Source organism: Thermobia domestica, chromosome 9 (genome assembly GCF_964235325.1).
Source record: "Thermobia domestica chromosome 9, izTheDome1.hap1.1, whole genome shotgun sequence".
NCBI classification, from domain to species: domain Eukaryota; kingdom Metazoa; phylum Arthropoda; class Insecta; order Zygentoma; family Lepismatidae; genus Thermobia; species Thermobia domestica.
The window spans coordinates 144753520-144772383 of record NC_137462.1 but is presented as its reverse complement, the minus strand read 5'-3'; the positions used below and the strand labels follow the sequence as shown (position 1 = coordinate 144772383).

The 18864-nt window shown below is 35.9% G+C and overlaps 2 protein-coding genes across 3 annotated transcripts in view; both read right to left on the bottom strand.

Annotated features, from left to right (window-relative positions):
• Positions 1–18864, bottom strand: part of LOC145695085 (arylalkylamine N-acetyltransferase 1-like) — a 252867-nt gene that overhangs the window by 57479 nt on the left and 176524 nt on the right. The window lies entirely within an intron of this gene.
• LOC145695084 (arylalkylamine N-acetyltransferase 1-like) overlaps positions 5802–18864 on the bottom strand; it is a 49452-nt gene continuing 36389 nt past the window's right edge. The window contains exon 2 of the mRNA XM_081771965.1: positions 5802–6852. Within this exon, the coding sequence (XP_081628091.1) occupies positions 6192–6845 (654 nt within the window). The 5' untranslated portion in view covers positions 6846–6852 and the 3' untranslated portion in view covers positions 5802–6191. The remainder of the gene's footprint in view (positions 6853–18864) is intronic.

Below are 18864 nucleotides of genomic sequence, written 5' to 3'. Positions count from 1 at the left end.
CTAAAGAACGTTACCATGCATTTATCTTTAAAATACACCTATCGAAGGAGGGATCATTGGGTCCAAATCCGCACCCAAACTTTGTAACTCGTTTTAAATAATATACTTGTTCTTTATTTCCACCAGAGGTGCACTCACCCGGTTGGAACCTCCTTCAATCGTTCGAATTGGAACTCCCCCCAACAAAAATTTCTGGGTGCGCACCTGATTCCAAGTATTTGCAATGGGGAAAACGAGGCTTTTCGAATCCCTGCTATGTTTTGACTATATAGTATAGGCCATAATAATGAAAAAACAGAAAAAAACTGACAATATCCGGTTACATAGATTTGTTCAATTTCAGTTTGGAGACCTGATGCTTCACAAACCGCATATATTGATAACTACGGTCAGTGACGTACGCAAGGGGGCTTCAGAATTTTAACGCCATCACTCCTTAAGCAAGATATTATGCAAAAGATAAAAAAAAAATATCAGATTAAGATATTTTACAGACACCTGAAATTAGTATATGAACTTGGGATGTAGAACTCCGTTTGACGAATTTCTACGACCGCCACTGACTACAGTAGATGACGAACACCATACGATATAAGAGAGTTCTTTAATATTTCACTCCGGTGGAATTCCAAAATTTTGTTACAGCACAGTACTCATCCATCCTGTCATAATTATCAATACCATATGTCTATATGTCAAATAGCAAGATGCACTTTTAACATTAAAAGCGGATAAGCCTTTTCAAAGCAAAAATTATGTATATATGTTTGATGACCCGAGCCATGCGATTTCTAGGTCTTAGTAGTAAATAAATCTTATGTTTAGATTATATTCTGTGCTGTAGCTAATGTTTCGCTTTCAATTTCCCATGGGAGCATTATTTTCCACTGCTGATTCATTATTGAGAGGCATGTCACAAGTTACAGTAGGCTACTTGAATTAAGATTAAGGAAACTCCGGTCTGGCAACTTAAAAATCACGAAGTTGATGTGCTGACTACACATAATATAACTGGAAGTAATCCAGCTGCTGCCGATAGTCTTTCGTGGGCTATAATACCAGAGAATTTAGTTTAGTGTTTAGATTTTTGAGCGGAGAGCTCTAGTTTTTCACGTACTGTACATAAAGATAAAGGGACATTGCACCTTTAGTTGCGTAACAGCACGGATTCCGTTCTGTATAATTATAGATAAAAAATGCTGTATGGAGCATTAACAGCTTTCACATTCTATTTTTTCTTTTCTTGTATGGAAGTGATAATATTGTATATTATCTATGTCCTCTACATGCAATATGAAAATTAACAGACAGGGAGGCAGATTATACAAGTAGGACATATTAGTTGGCATAATTTCTAGTTTCTTATCTTGAGACCTTGCTCTTTATCTCGAGCATAATTATCAACAAATAGTAATTGCAACTCACTTAATGGATTAATACTCTATTTCTTTTTAAATGCTCTTAAGTAAAGTTTGAATAACGTAGATAAAGAAATAATAATAATAATAAAAAAAACGCTTAAAGTATGCGAAATTGCGAACAGCACGATTCATATTTGTTTAAACTATGAATATATATCAAATATTTACAATAGTTAAAAGCCATTTTCTATTCACGGAAAGGTCGCCAGCAACAGTGTGTGACGTTAATAATATTTTAACACAAAAATGCATATTATAGCGTTATAGCCCAGATTCAGAAAATTTTATTACATGTCTCTCTAAAAAGAAGTATTCTCACATCTCTAAGGAGGACAACTTGCTATACTTCTGCCATCAAAATTAAATGTTCGTATGGACTGCTGATCATCAAATTTTGTAGAAGAACTGTGTGGCACAAAAATGAAACTAATAGCTTTACGCGAGTGCGACGACACCTAGGGAGTCTACCAGGGGTACACATCTCAAGTCCTAAACGGCACAAGACTTAGAAATCATTTCGCGGCACAAGTCCTAAACGGCACTAAACCTAAAAATCATTGCGCGGCACAAGTCCTGAAGCGCATAATACCTAAAATTTAGGTCTACTGCCTATATTTTTAGGTTTTATGCCGTTTAGGATTTATGAATGTTACCCTCTAGCAAGACATAGGCTACAGACATCGATATCACCATGGACATCAACTACTGCAACACCGAAAGACAAAAGAGGAAGATACGTTGTATGTCCTTCTTCGATATCGAAGCCCATGTAATTTCGACACATTGTCAATGGTCATCAGTTATAACTGCAAAGTCTCTGTTGTATCGATGTGTGTGATGAATTCAGAATGTTACCCCCAGGGACATTGAATAAATAGGAGTGAAATTAGTACTACTAAAATACTGGAACCAAGCTTGGTTCTGATCGGAAAAACGTCCTAGGGAATCTCGTAGCTCGGGGAGGAAAATCCTTCTCTCAGGCAACCCCCTGAAATAATCACTGTGCGTGGTCAAAAATGAAACACACGTATTTAATATGCAAGAGATCTGATCAATTCGCGGGTCATGGGTGCAATGGTATAATTCCCATTCAGAAATTCCTGGTTCAGGAAATGTGGTCAAGCTTTGTCCTGTTGGATATTACTCCATTCAGGAGCTCTATAAGCAAGACCATAATATGCTGAAACACTTTAGCGATAAGGGAGCTAGTCAACATCTTGTTGTATGAATTAGACGCAAGGGGGACATGATTCAATGCTTCTTCATATAGACCCTAATAACGTCCATTACCGGAACGACGTGGCGGTACAAAAGGGGTGTTTTGCTCAGTCTATGCCATGATACCGCAGGTACGGATTTAACTATTATGGTACTACAGTGCTGGAAATTGGTATAAAGGCAGAGGTACATTTGATAATAGAAGGAGGCAAGAATGCCGAGGATGGATAAAGATGATATATTTACAAAGTAACATTGTAGACTGTACAAAATCAAAAGCATATCGTTTGCTAATATGTCACTGGCACGCATAGTTTACACAAAAAGCGAAATGAGACGATTGTCGGGTGGAAATTGGTATAAAGGCACCCACGGTTACTTGTTGTTTGGCGCCCTCTACACGTTCATCATTTCTTCTGATGCCACTTTGAGAATCAGCTGACATAGTGCGATAAGAGAAGTGCGGGTGTGAACGTCTTTGAGCTGTTGTGTGGGCCATGCCTCGTGGAAAATTGTTGTAGAGTGAGGAACAAGCTCGTGTCGGTGCGTACAAGGACATGGGCATGTCAAATCGGCAAATTGCAAAACAGCTAAATCGTTCAAGTTGTGTAATTGATAATTACGTTCGATTGGGCTCACAATACGGAAAGAACGGGAAGTATGGTAGAACAAGAAAACTTTCCGAGGCTGCGAAACGATTAATTGTGCGCAAGGCAAGGGCCGGAAATATGTCATCTTCCCAAATTGTGGCTGCTTGCAACTTACCTGTCACATCCAGAAGAGTGCGTCAAATTTTGAATCAAGATCCACATCTTATATTCAAGAAACGGAAGTGTAAACCCTCCCTTAGTGCGACGCCTAAGCAGGCGCGACTCCAGTTTGCGGAAACACATATGTTGTGGACATCTGAATGTAATCACGTTGTGTTTAGTGATGAAAAGAATTTTAATTTAGATGGTCCGGATGGTTTTCAATACTATTGGCATGACCTTAGGAAAGACGAGCAAGCGCAAATGAGCAGAAATTTTGGCGGAGGAAGTGTTATGATTTGGGCAGCGTTTTGTGTTAATGGTACATCCAACATTGCATGGCTCAACACCAAAATGAATTCATCTACGTACATAGAGATGTTAGAAATAGAATTGGTGCGGATGTATGAGGAGTTAGACGATCAGAACCCGATTTTCCAGCAGGAAAACGCTGCTATCCACAAGGCAGCAGCAACCCGACTGTGGTTTGAAGGTAAGGGCATCAAGGTTATGGAGTGGCCAGCGAGAAGCCCGGATCTTAACCCGATAGAAAACCACTGGGGAATCCTTGCGCGCAATGTTTATCGCAATGGTCGGCAATTTGGGACGGTTGCTGAGTTGAAAAACGCGATACAAGAAGAGTGATCAGCTATTCCACTGCAACAACTAACATATCTCATAAACCTAATGCCGAAGCGTATATTCCAACTCATTCAGAAGAAAGGAGGGTCAATCAAGTACTGAACATCTATTTTTCTTTCTGTACCGCGCACTGTATTTTTATTTTTTGCCAAAGACAATGGGTGCCTTTATACTAATTTCCATCCGAAAATGGTCTAATTTATATTTTTGTATATACTACGCGTGCCAGTGACGTATTAGCAAACGATGTGTCTTTGATTTTGTGCAGTCTACAATGTTACTTTGTAAATATATCATCTTTATCCATCCTCCGCATTCTTCCCTTCTTCTATTTTCAAATATCCCTCTGCCTTTATACCAATTTCCAGCACTGTACAGTCAGACGCGAGATTACACTTACGAAAATAATAATAATAATAATAATAATAAAGCTATTTCAAAGATCGATTTTGTATTATTTTATTGAACACCATACAAACACTTAAAACAGTCTAATCATATTTTAATGTATTTAATTGGTTGCTTCTATTTCTATCAGAACACAATGCTATATAGCTATAGCACATACCAATTCTTAAAGTAAGTGTGCTGGTATGAGCCGATTAGGGATAATAGGGCTTCAAAAGAAAGCTGGTTTGGTATAGTGTTAATACAATTTATGCTAGAATCAAGTTTGATGTTTGAAGTTACTTTAACCCACATAGCAAGATATCTCTTATAGATATCTAAATCAAATTGACGATATCTATATCGTATCTAACTACCTTATAATTATAGATGTAAAAAGTTCGTCAGTAATTTTCTCAAATGATGATATTCGTGGGTCGAAGAAGAAAGTACTTTGTACTTTATACTATACGGCTTATGAATCTGTATGATTAAAGGTTGAGAGATACAAACTGTTAGACTCAATTAACTACCTTTTATATTTAATAGATATGCAAGGACAATATTTCATTAGTTAATCCTAATTCGTAAAATTTGCCTTCTAACAAATGATTTAATGTTTGAACCCAGTGTCTTGGACAACAGATAGAAGTTTTAGATAACGATAATTGTACGTATTCAGTAAGTCCTTAAAAGTACCATATTTAGGAGAAATTAAGAATTAGTGTGGGGTAATTTGATCCCCGGAATGATGTTTTCGCAACATCTATAAGAGCTGTACTACGGTACCTTATAAAAATATCATAATTATATATTTTCACTCATGTATTTATACAGTATTCAAGCTCATGTAGGGGGCGCGGTGGCTCAGTGGTAGAGCGTTCACCTTCGGTGCTTGGGGTCCCTGGTTCGATCCCAGCTCGCGCCGTGTGGACTTTGTGGTGGACAAACACCGTGCTCGTGGGTTTTCTCGGGGTTCTCCCGTTTCCTCCCACTTTCTTCATTCCACCATTTCACTCATTTCTCATTATCACCGTCTTTTTTAGCATAACCGTGGGACGTTAAACTTAAAGATTTCATTTCATTTTCAAGCTCATGTAATATTTAACATTTTCTACATATACATTTAAAACAGAATTGGATGTTCAGTTTTCTTTTGAGACAAGACTGTACATTTTTTTAAAAAAAATATTTATATGAAGAAGGTTCGTCCTTTCGTAGGTATCTAATGTAAAAAATATCAACGTCTCGACGCAAGACCTATATTAGATATTTATATGATGTACCTTTAGTATGTGAGAAATTAGAGCATTCTTAAGTGTAATTAATATTTCTATCATCAACCTATCTTAAAAAACGCAAGGTAAAATAAGAAGAAACCACAATTACATAGGTATTTAATTCTGAAATGTTTACACATTAGAAACATTCGATTCGGTAGGTTTATGTTAAATTGTTACAATTTTCTCACTGCATCTATTACTTATTACTATTTTCACAAGTTGTTATTATTGTTAGTAACTGAATCTTCTGAATGCATTGAAACTTAGTCGTTATTGGAAAGCAATAATCCATATCGATACTTTCTTCCGAGCCTGGAAAGCACTAATACATGATGTCTTAACTACTATGTGAGATCACAAGAATTTTGGAATATTTAATTCTTCTTGAAAATTTATCTGATGGTCAATATTTCTGTAATAATATCAATGCAAGTATATTTATTTCATCACTGTACCACCACTTCCTTTGACATTTACCGTAGATCTGAACACTACAGCTGCATAATGAAAGTTTTTACCTCGTTGTGTGGAGGCTCAGGACATAGTTCTTGAACTCCATTTCTTTTGTGTTCGGCGTATTCCAAAGTGTAGATACAGGTTAATCCCATACTTCTCATTCCTAAAGCCGAGTAATGGCTTGTGCAATCAACTTTGTACAAAGGGTAACCCTTTTCCCGAGCCAGTTCAAGACTGCGTTGCAATAATGAAGTGGCAATACGTTGCCGTCGATATGCAGCATCTACAGATAATATTCGAACTTCAAACAGCCGATCTATGTTAAATTTTTTGAAAGGATCAGATTCGTGGCCTACTCGTGCAAGAAGTCGAAGAATTTTCTGGAACTTTGGATTTGGACACTGTTCTGCATCATCATGCAGAGCTGCTTCATCTTTAGGTGTCATTTCTCCGTTGATGCAAACTCCAATGATTTGTTCGTTTGTAACATTAACAGCCATTAACGATAAATTTTCATGCAACGAGCTAGTGCAGAATTCTTCTAATTCCGCACATGTATCTGAGTCTCCCAAAAGATCTACTGCAATATTCAAAGGTTCGTCCCGGAAGAAAAATCGTTTAAGGAAGCTGAGGACGTTATTAGTATCATCTGTTGTAATTGGAACTATTCTGTAATTGCGCTTTGACATTTTGTACCTGAAACGAAAGAACACATTTATGAAGAAGTATTGTTATTCACTGGTATCGAATTTATGTTTTTCAGTAGCAATATCTGAGCCTTTCTCTTGACACAAGCGTATTCATACGTTATCCCAACAGCAGTGCTTCTTCACGTAAGACTTCCAAGCCAGAGACACATTATTTCCTATTATTTTATTGGATGAAATCTTCCAGACATAACACACATAGCTTACACTAGACTCTAAACACAGGAAGTCAGGAATCTCAACAAGGGGGAGTGCAATAACGAAAAGTACTCTAATGGACTAAAATTTGCATATGAAGGTGCATACTTTATTCAGCAACAAAAACAAAAGGAGAGTTATTTAAGTACCAAAATCACTGGAAAGCTTAAAAGTAGATATTTTGTGTGGGGATGAAAGTTGGGTGAACTTGGGGAGATGCGTCATAAACTTGTGAAGAATAAGCATCCTGCACGAACTTGTTATAATGATGCGGCATGTATTAAGACAATTGACGTGCACGCAAGCAGAAACATGAAACAGGACGACATAAATGTCTCATCATTAACAGTTCATCTCCACTTAAACTAGTCTCAAGACACTAAACAATTATTTTCTCAAGTTCACAAAACAAAAAGTTTGTATTAACCAATATTATATATATATTATATATATACAGGCGTGCGCAGACCCTTGGATTAGGGGGGAAGCAAATGAATAGCGGTACTACTGAAGATACGCAACCACCTTGTAATCAATACTTTATAATTATATAAGCACAAAACCCTTCTGCTTTTAGATTGGAGAGACGGAACAGAAAAGCTCCCCTGCCCCGCCTTTTAAAGTCGGCACCTACAGATAGTGTGTTAGGTGTGTTTGTGTGTGTTAATATACTACTGGGAGGAAACAAACGGAAGAAAGATTAAAATACAATTAAATCGGAAAATTTCGGTCGAGTATTGCAAAGTTCAAAGTGTAACTTTGTATAGCGATGATTACAGACGTCTTTCAGGGTCCGTTTTTATGAAATATAATCCTTATTAGCTGAGAAAATTATTTTATAAAATCGAAAAAAAAAGTAATGCCAAAACATTAGGTGGGGCGAGCGCCCCCACTTGTCCTCACGTGCGCACGCCTATATATATATATATATATATATATATATATATATATATATATATGTGTGTGTGTGTGTGTGTGTGTGTGATGGGGACAGTGTTATATTGTATGAAATGAATATGTTATTATTTTCATTAACTTGATTCTTCAGGTATTGTAGGTACGGTGGGGTGCTGATTGCCACGGGTGCTGACTGCCACAGCCAATTATTGGTGCTGATTGCCACGACAGGCGCTGATTGCCAATATCAAGGTGCTAATTGCCACGATGGCGTGCTGACTGCCACGAGCCTGAGAGAAAGTTGCGAGACGTAACATTACCGGACGCCAAGAAGCATGAAAGAAGCGTGATGAACCTTAGGATCGTGTTGTTCAGACCAACTCCTAACAAAGGTAAACAGGTCTCTGTTTGTACACTTATGTCCAAAATTATTGTCGCATGACTATGTTTTTCTAGTAATATAATTTGATAACGAATTCGCCCGGTATTTCTTATAATGTTAGTAGGCCTATGTGTATATAATCGGCAAAGACAAGTATGTGGTAATTTCATGTCAAAAGAGCAGTAAATAAGAACAAGAAAGGAAAATAAAATTTGGGTTTTATCCACAGGGTAATATCCTTGTAAAATCAGGGTTTTATCCACGGGTTATTACTCTCTCCCGCCCCTGCGGGGCTCGAAAAGTAGCCCACATAAAACTTCCAAAAAGCTAGTTTTCAGATAGATAGTATTATTACCACCTCTATATTGAGAATAGCCCCCTCCTCAGGATTTTCAAAATATCTTCCTTCCTTCGATAAGCTCATTTAAAATAAACTCTTGAGTAAAATAATTTACTGTATTACAATTTAAAAAGCTTATATTAAAATATTTACGAAAATATCAATCAATATAAAATATTTACATCGGACATGGCATAGCTTATTTATTCTCAATTAATGCTTAAAGTTGTAAGATGGTTATTTTCATGTTTACCACAACTGCACTCCGTGACGATGTTAGTCCAAGGTTCTATAACTGCCTTGCCATAATTGCTGGTACGTATTTTCTTTTTCCTCTTCCAGCTTGCGGTGTCATCAACTGAATGGTGTGGCCTTTAGACAGCAAAGACCTCACATAACGTGCACTGAATTGTGTAAACGGTGAAACAACACAATTGATGAATATTAGTGCTGCTACTGTTTCCACATTTAGAAATGTATTACTTGTTACAATTAAAATAAAATGCATATTTTTCCACGGAATAGTATCATTTGTTCCTTGTAGGAATAGACGGTAAGAGAAAACCAGTTCACTTAATCGTTTAATTGACTTTACTGAAACTTCTAAAGCTGTGAATCTTGGTCACAACACAAATAGTGTAACAAGCAGGAAAAATAGAAGAACTGTTATATGTTAAGTTCCACATTATCATCCATTGGATGTTCCAAGTTATTACAAGAGTACAGCAAGTGAATATTTGGCATAATAGTTTGTATCGCTATTGCCTACTAGTCAGCTAGCCCATGTTCGAATCTTTATCAAGTACACTTTTATTCTTTTCGTCGAATATGTAGCAATAAAATGCAGGTAGTATTACTGTTTTAGATCTGGTTTCATTCTGATGGATTTTTATTTATTGTTGTTGTTAACATAGTAATATACTGCAACAAGTATGATTCTAGGTCAGAAATAAGGATGTTCTAGATTTTTCTTCCGTTAATAAAATTTAAAAATAAGCTTAAATATACACGAAATTGAAACGAAAGCACCTTGTTTCTAGGTATTTTACTCAACCAGTAGTTTTTGTTTCTGTCTAACCGTCTATCTGTTTTATCATAGCTCTCTCAAAACTTACTCGATTTCAATCAAACTTGGAATCTTTCCTTTAAACTTCCGAAATAACCTCATTGATTGTGCAAGAATCCACGAAGAAAGGGGGGGGGGGTAAAAGAATAAAATAAACCCCACGGTGCAAGTTTTCATATATAGAAAACCATTTTCTGGAATAAACTACATCAAATTTCCTTGAAATCGATAAATCGTACTTTCTTTAGGGTATTCCATCATCCCAAATTGTTACAGTTGAAACCGGTCAAGAAAAAGTTGGTAAAAGAGTAAGTTCCCAAAATTTAATTATTAAAATAATATAATATTATTAAAATAATTTTCTTTGATGATTTTCACAAAAAGGTTCGATTTTCATCCAATACAACGATACATTTTTATAGACTTCCCAATCCCTTCACTGAATAGGGTTAAAAATTGTCAAGAATTTCAGGGAGAGTCCGCAATGAAAAAAAAAAAAAAATGTTCCACGATATTTTTTATTTTGTGGCAACATAACACACATTTTCTTTGAGGCTTTCAATGATCTTCCCTAGATGTAATTAAAGTCAGTAAATAATAAGGGCCTAGCTGAACCTGCGCTCTCTACACAGCGCATCATTCACTTATGAGCATGAATCTCCTTGTCATTCCTCACAACATCTGTACATATCCCTTTAGAGACAAGTAAAATACGTCTTGATAAAAATCAGCACGGGTACTATAAAGGAGAGATTTTTTTCAATATATTGCGCCGTTTGCAAGATTTGAGCCTACTTTCGGTTGGAGTTTCTAATTCATGTATGATCAGTGTTTTCTTTCTTCTTGCATGCAGTATGTAATAAGCAAATACATTACACACACACACAATTGATTATAAATGTCAATGATATATCATTGGGCAAAACACTCCAAACAATAAAGCTTCATCTTACACTGGAGAAATGGTTTACTCCCGTATACAATTGTGTGTTGTTGGAATGTGTAACTCGTAGAATGTGATGGTTTTCTTAAAATTTCAAGAGTTCCAATGCACCCCTAAAAATTGTAATAAAGAAATAACGGGCATGTTTTTTAAATAGACCCCCCTATTCAATTAGAAGTGGACAATCTACACAAAATTTGGAATCGACCAGTAAAAACGGCAAGTTTCTAGTATTTGTGGTTTTCGAGATCTCATTGTCGAAAGCATTGGAGACAAACATATAAACCTAGCATTTTAATACAGTATATAGATGGATTTCTTTATTAGCCAACAAGCATGTTCCACAATAACTTTCGTAAAAAATGTCCGTTTTTTGTGGAATATAGGATATAGGTAAAGAGGCTTTCCAGCCATTTCCAACCGTGTTGCCACGTTTGGCCTAATCCTCATTTCGCCCAACCAAATATCTGACACTTTTATGACAGATAAATGATAAGATTTGTGTCCGCCATTTTAGGCAAAGAAAGGATCCTCGTTTGGCCTAATCCTCGTTATGCCTAAAATGACGGACAATAAGAAAAAATCGTGGAACTTCAACTAGAGGGAAATTATAAGAGAAAATTCCCTAATATATGAAGAATTAAGAAATGCAATATATATATATATATATATATATATATATATATATATATATATATATATTGATATCATATTAACTATTTTCGAGGAGTTAGGATTACCAAAACTCCTTTATGTATTTACTATGACCATGTATATATATGAATATATATATATATCGACACGTTCTCTATCGATCCAAATGATTTATGGTATTCTTCTAATGAAGCCAGAAGTAGTAAGAACTAGTACAACTTCCGGTTTCGATATTGATTTCTACATATTAATAATTGTATGCATTCCAAATTTTAAGAATAGATTTCATCTCAGCTTGAGTCTTCTATTAAAGTAAGAACTAGTACAACTTTCCGTTTCAATATCGATTCCTAAATATTAAAAATAACGTAAGAGAACGAGAAATCGTTTTTGATGAGAATTTAGCTTCCGATAAACAGATTGCATGTCTCATATTATAACTGTATTGCTGCCGGAAGTTCTAGATTATATTTCCGGTTTCAATATTCAATCTGCATAATTTGGAAAGCTACAGTAATTTAACAATGTAAAAAGAAACTCACATGTAAGAGAACAAGGTATAAATGTTTTCATAACTTTGCTTACTGCACCGAACACCAGTAAACCTTAGCCCAGACGGCCACCCAACTGAATAAGGGGTTTAGCCGAATAGGTAGTAGACAACGTTCGCTTCATCATATGGACTTCAGAAGCCGATAATCCACGAGATTACCACTTGTCATTATACGTCACTGCGGTTTATGTCTTACACTTGCAACAGAATGCCGTGACTGGACCATAAAAACGAGTAGCATGGTACGATGAGTCTATCTCATTACGCCGATAGTGATCTATAATTTGGTGCCAGCCCAACGAAATCATGTCAGGTTGGAACTGTACAAGATAATGGAGACTCCATGTTGATTTAGAGTGTTTTTCTGTAAGTAATGTTTTGAACCTTCGGTACCTATTATTCACACGTATTGTATCGAAGTATGAAGATCTCCAGTTAACTATATCTTTATTTATTTCTGTCATACGAGTGGAAATGAAGTGTACCAGCAGGACAATCACCCTCGAAACAGATCTCGGTTGCCCACTATCTGTTTGGAGGAACATTCCACTTCTTCCTGCTGAAACAACCACCGAGAAGCCCTGATTTCAATCTCATTGTATATATATATCTCAGAAACTTATGCTATGGACATTCCCAGTAGTATGTGAAACGAGCGGAAATTCAACTCAAAAGTTGTAATTTCAAAAGTAACAACAATAATTGAAATATATTTTTCTTCTTTCTTCGTTAGTAACACATTGAGATGTTTGGATTGTGGAATTATCCAAAGAGCAATTTGTCAGAGGAGCGATTTGTCACAAATCACTCATTTCGATCACAGTTGTCCGTTGTTAAGTTATGAGCAAATTTAGGGATCTTTTGTCAGATCTAGCTCGAAATATTTATAAATTTCATACGAATTAAATCACAATAGGATCTCTTATAATGCATTAACAGTTTCAAAAAAGCATTGAAACTGGAACGAAATCCTCTGAAAGATCAGCAAAATCTATAATAAAATAATTTTTGCATCCACATGAGAAGAAACACACAAACTATATTTCCTTTAACACCGATTAGCAGTACCATTTGACAATATCAGATATTTGGAAACAAACTGCAAACTAAAAGTTACTTTTGAACAGCACTCACCTTTAAACAAAATTAATAACAGGTGTAACTTCTTGTTTTTCTCTCATCTCAAATATAGCCACTATATACTCTGTGAGGGCATTAATATTCTCAAAATGGAACGGAAAAATAACTGATTAGTTATGGGATTACAGATTAGTTGTGGGAAAACTAACTTGATTTCTCACACACAGTCTCTAGCCAGTTCATCACATCAGTGGCGGCCGGTGAATTGTGGTTTCGGGTGTTGCAGTACGAACGATAAGAGAGAAGATACAAAGTTGACTCATTGACTAATCAGCATAACTTTAGATGCAAATGCTATGTGACATGTTAAATTAAATAAAATTCTGTTTTTTTTTAAATAAAAAATGCAGAACATTTTATCCGATTAATCACCTTAATTAATCAGTAAGTTCATTCTCCTCTCTTTGATTAGAGCAAATCTGTCTAATACATGCTGGTTGAACTCTGGTATTCTTATTGTCAGTCTTTTTTCGATGGAAAGCGTAACCAATGCTGATAACCTTTCTTGGGACATTCAATTCCTTGAAAGTGTCAATTCTTTCTCATGTGGAAAAAAAAAAAAAAAAAAACTTTTGCTGATGCCATAGGTACAGTTAATATTAATTTCAGAAGCTTTGTAGATTCACTAAATATTTTTTCTAGATTATTGCGAACGATTCATTCTAGCAAACTCAATCCCTGACAGTGATCCGAATTCCTCTTCAGCGTTGACTGAAGAGAGTTCATAGCAGAGATTAGTGTTATTAAAAAATGTACATTGAACACTCTTTATTCACAGTTTATCCAGGAAAATTTAAAATAAATTGAGGAAATGTATCTGGTGCAAACAACACTACTAAGATATCCTGTAAATTTAAACTGGATTTTTTTTTCGAACACTCTCCTGAATTGCCCTTTGCTTGTTTTGTCTAAGCCTTAATTGCAAATTTTTCGTCAGTTGAAAGCTGGTCAATGTTTTTTGTAAGTTATTTACAAAAGTCATGGTATACAATTCAATCAGAATTTGTAGGTTATTTACAGAATTAAAGCACACACAATAAAATTAAACCTAATAATTAAAAAAACCAAAACAGCTGATACAAAATAGGTACTGGTATATGAATTCCTAATGTCACATATTCATATCAACACACACACACGTGCGTAAAAGAAAAAACTACATTCCAAATCATCCGTCTTGGTTGTTACGCAATGCACGATGAACACAATATACTTCCACATGAGGCGAAACAATGCTTACCAATGTGATATGTTCTGAAAAGGAAACCTCGAAACCCGCCAGATGAAGGATGAGCATGTAACAGAAGCCAATCAAAAACACATAAAAACAAACAGCACTGCCAGTTCTACACCCAGAAATGTTAACTGGGAGGGGTCCAAAGTATTTGAGGGAGATCCAATACGTCTACATAATATGGAACCTATCTTATACTGGACCCGAAAAGACGATAAGTAATTCTTACTTGCTGTCATCTATTATTTTTAGAAAATATAATAGAACGATTATTTTTATAAGAAAAGAAGAGTACATGATGAGGCGTAAAATAAAATATTTAGCCTACATCAATCCTTTCTCTGTTCAACAAGTATAGTTCGTTAAGAAAGTCTACAAATGTTAGTCAAGTTTCGAAATTTTGGGGAGGTCCGGACCCGGTGGACCTTCCTTGTGGCTACGCCCCTGAGCATTGCTAACTAGTCCCAAATTCAATGTGGCGTTCCCCATCATACGGTTTTATGTGGAAATTATCAAGAGTATAAAATATACTTATTTTGTAAAAGAAATATGTTTATACTAAAATACTATCCAGACAGGAGGGGAGCGATTCTACATACTGACTTTTTAATATTTGATTCACAAATTACTGTAAACAGTGTTGAATTCAGACATTTTCACCCGGGGGGGGAATATGAACTCCTCGGGGGCAGGGCAGGGTAATTTCTACATTTTGTGATTGAAATTTTGAGTTTCTCCGGGGGGGGGGAATAAATTTTCTTCGGGGGAGAAATTCCCCCCCGGGCTACCCCCTGAATTCATCTCTGACTGTAAAAGAAACCTTCATTATCAATATAAGCTAAGAATTAAATTGTAAATGCGGGTCTACTTTCATTTGTTTTCTCCTCTACTAGATATTTTCTTTCTTATTTTGTAATTCTGCAATCACTTTTTTTAATTGGCATTATATTGATTTGCTTCAGTATGGTCCCGTGATTTAAAAATATGAATGCATAAAAACAAATTCCATTTGTTAACTGCTAGTGAAAGAAAATTCAGGAATCTTATTTAGGGTGAAAAACCTTCTTGTTCACTGGAAACCATGCTGTGTTGCAGAAGCACTGCAACGACCAGTCCCTTTAACTTCTGAGATAGGGGAAAGGAGACTTAACATTTGCTCCAATTGCCGCGCTGAAGGAATCTGGTCGTTGTATGCTCGCTGCAACATAATATAAATAAGAGACTTTGTGACGGATTATTTTTCACTTTTTAAAACGGATTAATGGAACGGACAGTTACAGAAGTAAAAAATATGTTATTTAAAGTGTATATATGCAAGTATTAAAAACTATTTTTTCTGTTCTTTATTACTATTGATAATAATATTTCTTTCTTGAAATACTTTGGTCGTTGCGCAACGCTGCAACACTAACATTAGCCGCCACTGCATCACATAGAAGAGAATATTTTTTTCGAACAATTTACCTCCAGTTTTATCTCGACGATTATTTTATAGTCCGCCATTTTGGGCAAAACGAGGATTAGGTCAAGCGAGTATCCTTATTTCCCCTAAAATGGTGGAAATAAATCTTATCTTTTGTCTGTCATAAAAGTGTCAGATAATTGGTTAGGCGAAACGAGGATTAGGCCAAACGATGCAACATCATTTCCAACAATTGGGTAAAGAATCAGTCGGAGATGAAGGAATAAATTTAACTCCCTCCTTCCGATTTTAAAAATATGTCTTATTATAGTTTTCGTAAAAAATAATTAGATTTTCATGGTATATCTGGATGGACACCCCTCTCATGGCTTTGTGTAAGTGATGGAGTCCAGTTGCAATAATCCGTAGCCTTAAGGTCTCGTGTGAACATGCTAATTTAACTGCTTTGTCATTGAAGATAGACCGATGACGCAGAGGTGGTTCTGTACTTCTTCAACCGGAGCTTCATCGTGGGCCGCTGATGTTGAGTGCGTCTTCCACTCCTGGATTTTCTCCATTCTCTGTTGCCTTGCTCTACATGACGATCCAGCCACTTCCTCACAGTTCTAGGATCACAACTATAATTTCACCAGTAGCAACAAGGTCGATAATCTCGCTATTTTTTGAGCAGCAGTTAAATCTAAAGTGCCTAAGGTGGCCAATGTCCTGTTTAAACCGTTGTTCCGTTTTTGTTTCTGATTCCCAAACGGGATGCCTAAATGTCTCTTTTTAAGTAAAAATAAACAAAGCGTTCAGTAAGTGTTATTTCAAGTAAAACACACATTTCTTTGTTAAAATGACTGTGTATAAAGCTGTTTTTCGTACAAGCACTCATTAGGAATTTTTAGACCTTGCAGCTCTCTCCGGTCTTGTGGCTAGCACCCTTGACTTAAGTGCACGTTCTCGATTCGATACTCAGAGAGAGCACGAAAGTTAATTTTACAATTATTTAGCCTAAAGGGCATAGTCGTGGGACATTAAACTAAAACGTTTCATTTCATTTCAGGTTTATTAAGTGATCTTGTGTGCTTTACACTTTTGAATGCGTTACTTCTATCTGGCGCCCAATGCAATTTGGGAATCAGAGATTGACAGGATAATGACAGTTTGTCAATAACTTACAAAACAATGGCATCACGGTTTTTTTCATGCATTGTCTTTCAAACTTTTCCCCACAGCGTTTCCCCAACTTTCTTAGATTTAGATGAATATTTTTCTCAACGCCTTTTCAGTAAAGAAAATTGTTCGTGTAATAATATACCACTAACACTTAGCGTAAAAAGTGCTTTTGATAGAAAGAAAAATTGAATTGAATACACACAATATCACGTTTAGATTGCTCACCTTGTTGTTGTTGTTGTTGTTTTTTTTCTACTGATAAACTACACTTTTATTTCTTGGTAAGTTATTTGTTACTACAACTTAATTTTGGTCACGACTTTTATCCACATCACGCGAGTCTTTTCAGACCCGCTTCACCCAGACAGAACCGGTAACTCAGACAAATCTATCTACCCAGACAGAACCGGTAACTCAGACAAATCTATCTACCCAGACAGGCCCGATAGATCGAAACTAACCAAAATATCAGCTCTACAGCATTTTATAGCGTTAATGGTGTGCATTATTCGAGTTCAAATATTCCTATTTGATCGCCAGTGTGATACTTCTTAATCAAGGCATCATGTCTTGACTATTTCATATTTATCTTATCATGCTGAAAAATAATACAATGGTTTTGAACACAGACTATACAAGAAAGATTTAATAAAGTGCTGTTTGGCATCAGCGGCATCTCTTATAATCTACACGATACGTTCCTACAGGCTTACTCGACTAAATTTTGACACTATTATAAGAAAAACATAGATTGTCTTTTCTGTAATTTTCGCGCGTTTATACTCTTATACACTGAGAAAAATCCGTTCTCCGAACAGCGGTATATTGTACAAATATACAGAATCCTCTGGCTTACTACGGAAATCAGTACGGAGCATACGTTATCCGTATGCTACATAGGCACTGCCCTTAGATGTTACATCATGCCGTTGCAGGATGTCTGATATCTAACAGTCTTCCTTATATATATATATATATATATATATATATATATGTTACCTTCGTCAGCTATATGTTATATACGTCCATTTGTATGTGAGATCCTGACCGCCTATATTGTTTTCGTACGGAAAGGACGTACAGATGGAACACTTATACAGAAAGTATTATAAAACACGCGTTTTCAGTTATACGTTTAGTGTACGTTAAGTCCAAAAACTACAGGATTTTCAAATGTAACATACGATTTTGCGTACGTCACATACATTTTTTCTCAGTGTAGACCTTCTAGTTATCTTTCAGTGTAATGTTTTGACACACACAAATGCATACATTAAAAGAGAAAAAAATACAGATTTAGTGAGAAGAGAAGAGGGCAAAATCGTGTTTGTTGAAATTAAAGTTTAAAAGGCAATGAAAACTTAGCTTAACGTTATGCTCTTTAAGCTAAAGGAGACGGATGATTAATGAAAGCAAATGGTAGTGAAAGTAAAATTTTTGTGATCTCTCACCGAGAACCAAACACTGGACTATGTGCATCCAAGCTGCACACGCTAGCTACTAGACCAGCGCGAAAACCTAGAGTTACACTCAGACACTGATACAAATTCTCCATGTGTATGACGATGTTTCGTAGTCTCTGGATCTGTTCATGCCATACCAAATCATGGGGTGACTGCTTCCAGGTCACGAAATTCTCAACTAGTTTCACCACTGTTTTCCAATACCAAATTTAATACAACGTTGATTTCAATCCCAATGGTGTAGAAACGGACTGCAGTCAGATATCCTTCCCGACGGCAGCTCATTTGGTTCGAATCCCACGTTAAACTGTAGGTCAATGTCTCATATAGCCTCGCTGCTGAACGAGTGCTGAACTCAAATCAACTACAGCAAGTAAAAACGCATATTCTAGAAGGGACTCTGCAGTCCGTTTTCTTCATATCGAAATTTTATTCGTATCGAATAGAACAAATGTCTTTGTATAACAACAAAAAGTCTGTAAAACCTTCAAAAATATTTAAGAATCTTTTTTTAAAAATGCCAAAAATAGATTCTAACAAGGAAAGTAGA